Source organism: Thunnus albacares, chromosome 1 (genome assembly GCF_914725855.1).
Source record: "Thunnus albacares chromosome 1, fThuAlb1.1, whole genome shotgun sequence".
Lineage (NCBI taxonomy): Eukaryota > Metazoa > Chordata > Actinopteri > Scombriformes > Scombridae > Thunnus > Thunnus albacares.
In genome coordinates this window covers 36,507,785-36,519,335 of record NC_058106.1, presented here as the reverse complement: position 1 = coordinate 36,519,335, position 11,551 = coordinate 36,507,785, and the positions used below count along the sequence as shown (strand labels likewise).

At 36.8% G+C, this 11,551-nt stretch overlaps 1 protein-coding gene across 1 annotated transcript in view; it reads right to left on the bottom strand.

Annotated features, from left to right (window-relative positions):
• Window positions 1-8,479: 8,479 nt before the first annotated feature.
• LOC122987428 (CD82 antigen-like) overlaps window positions 8,480-11,551 on the bottom strand; it is a 39,622-nt gene continuing 36,550 nt past the window's right edge. Inside the window, exons 8-9 of the mRNA XM_044359321.1 lie at window positions 11,391-11,474; window positions 8,480-9,886 (exon numbers count right to left, since the gene is read on the bottom strand). Of these exons, the coding sequence (XP_044215256.1) occupies window positions 9,812-9,886; window positions 11,391-11,474 (159 nt within the window). The 3' untranslated portion in view covers window positions 8,480-9,811. The remainder of the gene's footprint in view (window positions 9,887-11,390; window positions 11,475-11,551) is intronic.

Below are 11,551 nucleotides of genomic sequence, written 5' to 3'. Positions count from 1 at the left end.
AATTAGTTCTAAAGTACCTGGATCTTTCCAGGAAATTTACTAACTTTAGACTGTCTGTGTTTTCTTTATTTCTTAAAGCTGCACTGTGTAAGATTTGGCAAGAATTTTAATTTAAAACATTCAAAAACTAAATTTATCAACAGAATATGAAGAAATAACAGTTTTCATGTTATGTCAAAGAAATAATACATGCGTATGTATGGTGTTGCAGAGCTATCTACTGAAGTTAGCATGCTAACCAGCTAGCCCCAGCCTGTCCTGTCTTGTAATACCATTTTATACCTTAAGAGGCGATAGTGAGTGACTGTAGCATCCAGTCTGCCTTCAGTCCAACATGAGAGGAAGAAGAAATAGCACTTTGTCTTCTTGGTTAGGTTTATTCAAGCAAACGTTAGCTCAACGTTAGCACTGAATTGATATTGCTATCATACTTCAAACTCCTAGTTACCTAGTTTGCTAGGTAATGGAGCACTGATAATGCACTATTGATTCTGCGTAAACTTTATTGCTGAAATGAAGTGCTATATACAAACAAGGAAACAGTGCCACCAAGTGACAATACAAGAAAACAGCAATCCATAGAGACTTAGCATGCACAAGATGAAGAAATAAATCAATTTAAAAAGAAATTTTTAAAAATGTGGGGAGAGGATAGAGTAAATCTAGGTAGAGATGTCTCTAATTATTTTTTCTATGAAATAACAAAAAATAGAGAAAAATTAAGATTAAGAGGGAAATTGGTTTACAGTATGTGCCCAAAACTTACACAATAAACATAAACAATAAAAGAAATATACAAACTAAGAAGAAAAAAGCAATCCAAGACAAAGTCTGCACCTTGCACACATCCTTCGTAAAATACACAAAACTACTACACCGGACCATCCAACAGTGCTCATGGAGTACAAAGATCCAGCAGCCATACCAACATGTACCCTGTATCTGCTCAGTGACTAAAGCTAAGTAGGCATGGGCTTGGTTAGAACTTGGATGGGAGACCTCTTTGGAAAAATTAAGTTGCTGCTGGAAGTTCTAATAATGAATCTGGTCCTAATAATAAATCCCAATGCCCCAGCACAGACACTGTGCTCCACAAGATGCCTTCCCTCAGATGAGATGTTAAACCCTTTAGAGGAAGCAGTCTCTGTCTGATATCCATCTTTCCGACTACAAGGCTGCAAGTTTAAGCTAAACGGCTCCCGTAGCCAGGTGCACGTTGCATGCTGGGATGCGGATGAGCGAATTTAACAGTTGCTAAAAGAGACGCCTGTAAAGCTTTCCTTGAGCCTAGAAACGTGATTTAAAAATTCGTGACATCATCACAATGTAAAGTCTATGGATTGAGTGGGAGAAACTACATATTCAGTGGGCCACATACCCATTGAACTGAGTAGGCACCATTTTGGGTCTGGTATCCAGCTCTTACAATACACCCATGTTGCTAACAACTAGCTGGAGAATTTATTGTGTTCTGACCTGGACTAACAACGAGGTGTGTTGCATTTTTGATATTTAGCAAATAGGACCTTCTTCAGGACTTTCTTCCTGTGTTTACATTCTTACTCCCACCCCAGACACATCTGACCAATGAGAGGAGAGATTATACCTGACTTGTAGTGATGCATTTTGGTTTGTTTGGATTTTTCTCTTTGTGAAAAGAAACTGAACCAGGTTTACCAACTCATCCACTGATTCAGACCAGAGCAAATGAATTATAGATTTGAAAATGCCCTTAGTCTTGTTTTAGCAAGACTTGTTTGAGTAACACTAGAAATTATGATTTTATGGCTGCTTACATCACTGCTCTACATGTTGCATTTGTTGTGAATTACAAGGTTACAGTACAAATAATAACCTGCTTATATCTGTAATAAAATAATAAGAAAAACAAGTCTTTCTTTCACCCTTAACACACATCGTGTTTACAGTCAGATGAACTGTTGCACAGGGTGAAGGAGGATACAACATGTGCATGTGGAGTTTTGGCAGAGATTTCTGAACACTTTGCTCTGAGCAGCGTGTTGAATTTGTGTGTGTTGGACAGACGTGGGAGTGTTGTCCTCCTTCTGAAAACAGGATGAAGCTGAGTGTGTGTGAGTGTTAAAGGTAGCTCAGTATGAGGAGGGCTGGCAGGCGAGATGTCATTGTTATGCAAGTGTGAGTGTGTGTAATTGACTTATCTGAATAGTATGAAAGAACTTCTGTCGATACTCACTGAGCAGTGAACGCCACAGACACTCTTGACACCTTAATTCGGCGGATAAATGATCCCAATCTGGGAGTCAGGACCCTCCAATGACTAACCAGATCAATCTGAGGGGTCATGACATGATTAACAAGGAGACCAAACATTACTGCATAAAAAAATTTGTTTTATTTTTCCTGCCTTTAAAATCTTTTTTCTTGTAAAACACTGGACATTTGTACCTCCTCAGAATTCTTTAAAAAACATTAAAATTAAACAAAATGAGAAGGAAATGTCCCTCTTCAGTTAAGCCACTCACTGCTTATGGACAACCCGTGACAAGTTGTAAGTATAAATTTTATGGTTGTAAAGGTTTGAACTGATACCAGTACCAGTACCTCAAATTTGGTACTGGTACCCAAAGGTACCTTTTTTTGGTACTTTACTCTCTCTGTAATAATAATAAGTTGTTTATTACAGAGAGACCACACATAAACATATGGATATGTTTTCGTATGGTCTCTGTAATAACAAAGTGGTATTACATTGTTATTATAGAGAGACTGTAGAATTAGCATGCTAGGCTAACAGTCCATCAGTTGTGTGAGTTTATATTTGCTGATGTCTTTCAGAGCCCACAAACACCTTAAACGCACCTGTCAACCTGCTCAACATGGTGCTGTTAAACCAGAGACACCGTGGTGCCTGATACACCTTATTTTTATAAACTCTATGGGCTACACACAGCATGGCACAACTATGATAACGATGCTAGCTGCCATCAGGATGGTAAAATGGATCTGTCTTGTCCCTTTTTATCTGTGGGTTGGTGCTCCTGTCAGTGTCGGAGCCCCTGCGTGAAACGGTTCAGTCAGTAAATGTGTGTTTTTAAAACTTATTTCAGGGCTGTGGGTACTGAAGTTTGGCACCGACTGATCTAACATGAGTCAGTACTCTGTCGTACTGACATAATTCGGTCAGTACCCAACCCTAGTCACAGGCCAAAAAGGTTGGGAACAGTGATCTAAGCAATCATGAACATGCCAAGAAGCCTGACATGAGGTTATTTTTCATCTAGTTAAAAGATTTACTAAATGAAAACACAGCTGTCCACTTTTTGTACAAATTCTATCAAAAACTCCTCACTGACTCTTAAAGTCCTTCTCCACTTAAAATGTTTTTTTCTTGTTCCTGCAGTTGGATGTTGTTCTCTTTGCAGAATGATGTTTGTGCAGAGTTTGTTTTCACATTTATCTGCTGAAGGAGGAAAGTTACTCTGTGCTCACATTAAATCTCAGTTTAAAATATGTTTCCTACGAGCATGATTTGTGACATCAAAACTAGTTTGGAGCCAACCAGTATTCAGCTTACACATGTGTGATGTGGAAACTTAAAGCCTCCAGTGCACAAACACTGAGAACAGATTTTTAGTGACGTAGGAGACATCTGGTATCCAGCAGGAAAACTTTTGAAATGAAAAAGATTTGCATATTTATAGATTCTGGATTTTTACACTGAGAGAGAAGGAAGAAATGTAATTTTAAGGATTTCTAACAAGGTAATAACCAACCAATAATAACAAGGTAAAACCACGTCAGACAAATGATTATTCAAAGCAGTCTTTTTATATGTCTTAAAAGTTGTCTAGAGGGGGTTTGTAAGAATGTTTTGATAATATCTGACCTAAATACATTTTAATGTATTTAGAAACATAACATCACAATCAAAAACTTTTTCCATCCCCTTTTCCCTCAATCATGTTTATATTTTTCTTAACTTCTACAAGTCTGACTTACACAAGAAATGAAGCTTGTGAAACACGCTTGAAAACACCAAATAATATCTTAATATTTAAATAAACACTACGTAATCCTCATTGATACTCAAATAGACATCACAACATTAACTCAGTTCTTCATCAGTCTTTCACCTGTCTTCTCTCTCCTGGTTTCTTTGGACACTTTTGATAACTGCATCTGTTACTGAGGTTTTTGTGTGGATGTACATCTCACCCTGCTGGTTACAGCAGGAACTGCAGAACTGTGTGCAGTTTTTTTTATTGTTGTTTTCTGCATTCATTTGTTTGTGTTAATCATATCACATGATCTTCATCAGCAGATGTCAGGTGTCATGGTAATGTAGATGTCCAATTTCTCATTTTTTAAAATCTTGTACACAAGGACTAATTATTTTATCCTACTCAGCATTTATAAGCAGTATATAAACAGTTAATAAATGGTTTATAACACACTATAAAGTAGATGTAAACAGATTTGTGTTTATTACAGTAGTACAGTATTTGTCAACAATTATAAACTCTCCTATGAAGACATATTTTATATTATTACAACTGTGTTTTACTACATTGTCATTCATTATCTGTTTAAGTTATTATATTATTGTACAAAACACAGGAGAAGTCTCCTACATTGCTAAAAGAGATGCATATAACTATGAGCATAGTACAAGGAATAACAGTGGTACTAAATGGTAGCAACAGTAGTCATGCTGTTATGTAAGCTGTTTTCAAAGATGTGATTTAATACTCTTTCTTGTAGTCACTCCAAACCGCTAAGTTTAGAGAGCTAAAAACAGCACATGATGTGCAGCATAATAAGTGTCCAACTAAATGTATCAAATATAAGGAGGTCCAGCCCCAAGGTACTTGAAAATACTCACAATACCAAAGGTAAAGTACTCAACTAGGACGCATACAGCGTCTAGTGATGTGAAGCACCTGAAACCATCAGGCTCAGCAATTTCAGTCCAACCTGCTCTGTCTACAGGTAAGAAAAGTAACGGCTGCTGCAGTTCTGCCTCTTGAGTTTTGTAAAGCTGCAGGTCCTGGATGTGCTCAGACTAAACACACAAATTTGTCCACTGGGATGTTTTTGTGTTTACAACTGCGGCTCAGACTGACTTTGAAGCTTATGAGGAGATACAGTTGCCTCTATTATTATCTTCTATCTTCTTTATTTATTTTTTTAAAAAACCTCTCTCAAGTTAAAATATTTTAAGCTGCGGAATCCTCAATTTAAACCTGTATTAATTGATTTGTGGTCACAACACTGACACATCATCACCTTTCAAGTTAATATGTTGAAGCAAACAGTTGCTTATTTCCACATCCAGCAGTTACAGAGCAACATTATCATTCATTTGGAGTTGTGTTTCTGTCCACCTGGTGAATGTAAGTCCAATATTCACTCTCTTTTAGCTCTGTTTTTGCTCTCTACCAATTCCTGAGGGAAATATCTGGTTCTTTAGCTGCTAAATGCTCCACTATGTTGTGATGACCCCTGTCATCTTGCGGCTGCTGTGTGAGTCACCTGTCTGCTCTCTTTGCAGGTGCTCCTTAGCTAACCTGCAACACCTGATTTCTCAGGTGGCTGCAGCACAGCTCACTCTCTGGCTGACTCTCCTATCTGCTGCAGCTGCTGCAGCCTTGCTCCTCTCCCTCTTGATTTGGTTATGTTGGTTTAGTTCTTATCCTTGCTTTCATGCACCTTTCAACACACACACACACTCACCATCCATGCCTCACATACACCACTGATCCCATTGACTTCCACGCCTCCTATTGTAGATGTTCTGTTATCTATTTAATTTGGTTTAATTTACTTAAATAAATATCTTTTGTTGAAGCTTCATCATAGTGTGTCTCCTTTTTATTGTGGCCACTGGAGCCAGGTCATGACGTTGTTAACTGTGTTAGCTTGTTGTCCTTTGCTATTATTAGCAACTAAATCAGCACTACAACAGCAGCTAAATGTTTTTGAGCTTTCTTTATTCAACATTTAATAATCAACAGCTGCTGCTAGCTAACCAGCTAATTTTAGCCCTGAGTTTAAAGTCTTTTCACTAACATTTTCTTGTTCTATAATGATATTAAATGCAATATAGTGTTAATAAGTGTCATTCAGTCAGTGGTGGAAGAAGTATTCAGATCCTTTACTTAAGTAAAAGTACCAATACAGGGATGTAAAAATACTCCATTACAAGTAAAAGTCATGCGTGAAAATCCTACTACAGTAAAAGTACATAAGTATTATGAGCTTGATGTAGTTAAAGTATTGCAGTAAAAGTACATAAGTATTATGAGCTTGATGTAGTTAAAGTATTGCAGTAAAAGTACATAAGTATTATGAGCTTGATGTAGTTAAAGTATTGCAGTAAAAGTAGTGGTTTGGTCCCTCTGACTGATATATTATTATATATGACATCATTAGATTATTAATAGTGAAGCATCAGTGTTAGAGCAGCATGTTACTGTTGTAGCTGCTGAAGGTGGAGCTAGTTTCAACTACTTTATATACAGTTAGCTAGTTTAGTCCAGTGGTTCCCAACCTAGGGTTCGGGCCCCTCCAAAGGGTCAGCAGATAAATCTGAGGGGTCGTGAGATGATTAATGGTAGAGGAAAGAAGAAAAATCAAAGTTCTGATACACAAATCTGTTTTCAGTTTTTGGACTTTTTCTCTAATCTTTGATTTTTGGTGAAATATTGGATCATTTGAACATTTATTGAAATGAAAGCATGTGAGAAGTTTAGAGGGAAAAATCACTATTTGGTGGAGCTGTTAACAACTCATAGACATGTGAAATGTGACCCCGACTACACACTGCTTTTTGTAAGACATCAAAAGCCAAAAAGGTTGGAAACCACTGGTTTCATCTTTAACAATGTGTTGTATTTTAAAAGCTTGTTATATTATCCATTGTGTCACATCTTCATTTGAAAAGTAACTAAAGCTGTCAAATAAATGTAGTGGAGTAGAAAGTACAATATTTCCCTCTGAAATATAGTGGAGTGGAAGTATAAAGTAGCATCACATGGAAATACTCAAGTAAAGTACAAGTACCTCAAAATAAGTACAGTACTTGAGTAAATGCTCCACTACTGTATTCAGTTATAGTTGTAGATAGTTACTGATGGGGGGTGGTTTGATCATAAACATAGCAGCAAAAGTGGATAATTACTGTTAACTCGGTTTAACGTGCATTGTGAAACCTCAAAAACATTGACTGCTAGATGCTCCTGGGTGGAATTATGGATTAATACAATAACAACAAGTGGAATCACGTACAATATAAACTCTTGGACATGGTAATAAAGTAGAGGTGTTTATGGAATAATAAGTAATTTCACCACCAGGAGTCACCAAAGTTACAAATATTCAAACCTACACATAAAGGTTTTAATGGTTATCTTAATTAAACATCTGTACAGAGTGTTGTATCTACATATTAAGTTGTCATTGAGAAAGAACATGAAATGAACACAAAGATGCAGGAGGTTCTCTGTGAATAATACAAATCCTGTGCTTTTTGGAGTTGGTTTAACTCTGAATATTGAGGGGAAAAAATTACTTTTCTTTCACCTTTTGAGGGAGTCTGATGTCATGTAAATTACAAATATTGGGGGGGGGACAAAATTCCATATTTCATAAATTGGAGAGGATGTGACCCCTGCCCCCCACGGCTGCACCAGCTAGTCTCTAACTGTGTCTGTTTGCCGTTTGGTGCTGAGCAGGTAGTGTACAGTGGTTTTTTGGAGCTTTTTCTCTGAAAACAGCTGCCTGCTGTGGCCAAAAACGACACTATGAGAGCGCTGAGAGTGAACCAAAACAGTAAAGTTACAGCTGTACAGCTAAACAATGAGCTGAAACTTGATATAAAGCTCTGTAAAGCCAAGGGGAGCTGCAGAGTCACTGATAATTCTCTGTAGGTTCATCAGTACGAGCCACAACCAACACATTACACACTGACAGTTCATACATAGTTATAAAAATATTAATTAGTATGGCTGTAAAGGACCAGTGTGTAGAATTTAGCAGCATCTAGCAGTGAGGTTGCAGAGTGCAACCAACTGAATACCCCTTCTAAGCATGTAGGAGAACCTCCGGTGGCTGCAAAACTCACGAAAAATGTGAAAGTCCCTCTCTAGAGCCAGTGTTTAGTTTGTTCGTTCTGGGCTACTGCAGAAACATGGTGGTGCAATATGGCAGGCTCTGTAGAAGAGAATCCGCTCCCTATGTAGATACAAAGGGCTCATTCTAAGGTAATGAAAACACAACAATTCAATCAATATTTTCAGGTCATTATACACTAATTAAAACAAACACTATTTCTGTCAAGTGCGTTCTGCTAAATGCCACTAAATTCTACACACTGCACCTTTCAGAATTGTGCTGAGATTTCTTTTTTATATTTATACATACATACATACATACAATATGAATGCAACACAACTTGGATGCAATTTTTGCAGCAATAATTGATTTCAAACAAAGAAAGTATTGTAATCAGTTTATTGGCAAAATGAAACAGAATGAATGTTGTGAGTACACACTTACTAATCCAGCTAGCTACCAGAAGTCCATCTAGTTATAAACAGACGTCCTTTTCTGTCTTAGGAACCATTATAAGGTTAAGTGAATGTTTTTCATACAGACTGTACATAAAAAGGAAACAGAGTGGTGTATTTGTACATTCTTAAAAACAACACAAGATCTTGGCTGAAAGTTAAAATTTTACATAAATGAATTTTAAATGATTTGTTTTATAAACAAATTTCACTTCCAGGATGGATCTCCCCAAAAATATTTCCTCTGCTCCAAAATAGAACTTAAAATCTATTCTTTCCCTTTCCTCATATTCAAAGTTCACATATTTCAAAAGTGGTTAAAAGAAACATTTCACTGCTCAAACACTTGTTCTTTTAGGTTAAACTAGGTAGAATATGGGCTTGTAGATGAACTTAAAGCTATCTTTAAAAAGAAGTCTTGTTTCTGCTTGTCATCAAAGACAATTGTAAACTGGGAGTGGTACTTTTGGAGTCATAAAGGTTTTTTTCTTTAGTACCTCATTATTTCCATTATTTCCAAAACAAAATCCTTTCAAAATTAAGAAAACATGAAAAGAAAAGAACTTTTTAAAATTCAAGGACAGACCAGCGTCTAAAGAAAACACTGGCAGTATTTTTTTTTTTTTTTTGATTCAAATTCACACAAATAATGACTAAAATTATATACAAAGTACTAAAAACTTTTCACAATAACTCAAAAACGCTGGTGTATAAAAATAAAAAAAACGAAAAAAAAAAACAAAAACACACACACACCACACTCTGTGGATTTTCCAGTTGTCCAAATCAGTTGTCGTGCAGAATCTCCCAAATCTGTATGAATCTCTCTCTTCAGGTTTTTCTGGGAAACTAAAATGTGAAACGATGAAGCGAAAACTAACAGAGAAACAGTCTTAATGGATACCAGCAACACTGTAATCTGAGCCTGAGAGCCTGCATGTATCCTCCTCATCCATCATTTCTTACTTTCCTCAGCTCATTTCTCAGATCCAATATTTCTAAAACATTTTTCAGCATCGCTCTCTGATCCAAAGTTCAAACTAAAAAAAGTCTCTAAAAGTTCTCCAAGGAAAACTGGGCTGACAAAAAACAGATGGAAGTGCCTCAAAAGAAGAATAATCCAACAAAATATGAAGCAAACACACATTACAGTATTTTACATTTGGACAAAATATTTCACCTAATACAGGGTGGAAAAATGCATCACATTTACTCTCTCTGTTTCTGTGAATCTTCAGTTCAAGGACGTTGTTGGTTGATCTTTAGTACTTTGGCACTTTGCTGTACTCCGTGTGGATGTTCCTGCACAGGCAGATGGACAGCATCATCCCCAGCAGCTGTCAAACACAAACACAAGACAGACCAAACATTTCATATCTTCAAAACATGATTTAAATGTTTCATTTGGCTTTTCGAACGTGAACGTTTACATGTAAAACAACACCACATTAAAAAAAAAGTACTGTATGAAATGCAATGTTTAATTTGGATATATTTATGATTTCTAAATTTATTTCAAAAGCCTGGAAAAGAAGGCAAGATAGATTATTTAATTAGAATTTACTTTTACTTAAGTACAATTGTGAATGCAGGACTTTTGCTTGTAAAAGGATCATTCTGGTGATTTTCAATATTTTTCTTATGGTCAACAAATTTCATGTTTGGATCCAAACCAACTTTGAACTGATTTACTCAGAAGTGTTGTGTGTGTATCTAAAGCCTGTTATATCTTATTCCTCTGTGCCGTAGACCTTTCATTGTTGTCCAGAAACTATTAAAAACACATCAATGAGCCACACCGCTGCACTGGTTACATGTTCCTTCTCCATGAAGAGTTTGGTCAAGTTGGTTTGTTTAGAAAGGCTCCAGAGACTAATAACAGCGATCACATTTTCAGTCTCTGTCGCAGACGCCACTGAGCATGTGCAGGAACGTTCTGTTTACAGCTTCACTAACTTGTTGTGCTACATAATCACAACCTCACGACTATGTACTTAAGTTTTGTTTTTTTTACTATTTGTCTGACGCACAAGAAGAAGAAACTGTGAGCTGGAGGATTCAGAAGAATATACTAACTTCATACAGGTCGAAAAGACATGAAAAATTATCAATTGTTTACAATAAAAATGATGGTCCTGCACATGCTCAGTGGCGTCTGCCCTACACGGACCAACTGACTGAAAACGTGTACATTCAAGAAACGCCTGAAAATTCAGCTCTTTCGTGAACACCTGAAGTCTTGAGCCCCTTTAACCTTTTTAGCACTTTGTTGATTGTTGGACTTTTTTCTTGTTGCTTATGGTATTTCTTATGTACTTGTCTACTTCAAGTTGTTTCTTACTTTATATATTAATAAAACAAACAAAAACACCTCCTTCTGTCTCTTTCTCAATGCACTTGTATCTGGTCAGCTACTTGAGAATTTGTACCACGGCTCTTTCGGAGTCACTCTCTAATGCTTGATTGTTTTGCCTCGATTGTAAGCCACTTTGGATTAAAGCGTCTGTCAAAAGACAAAATGTAAGTGTAAAATGTAAATGTGTTATTAGTCTTTGGAGCCGTTTATAAACAAATCAATGTGAGTAAACTCTTTATAATTAAGGAACATGTCACCCAGTGCAGCGGTGTGACTCACCGACGTGTTTTTAATAGTTTTTGGACGACAATAGACGTCTGTGGCACAGAGGAATAAGATATATCAGGTTTGGGATGCACACAATACTTGATAGTAGATCAGGTCATTGTCAGCTTTGGTCTTTTTATTTGTTGATGATAAGAAAAATATAGAAAATCACCAGCCAGCAGGTAATGACTTGTTTATGAACGATGGTGCTGCTGTACCTCAATAAAAGCCACTGCGAGGCAGATACCCAGGATGACCCAGATGTTGGTGAGGAGCCAGCTCTCCACGCTGGTAGCACAGCCCTGATTAAGACACAGAAACACAGAGTGATTGAATGAAGAACACAACCAGTATGAGCCTCTCTACCCCCCAATCCTTC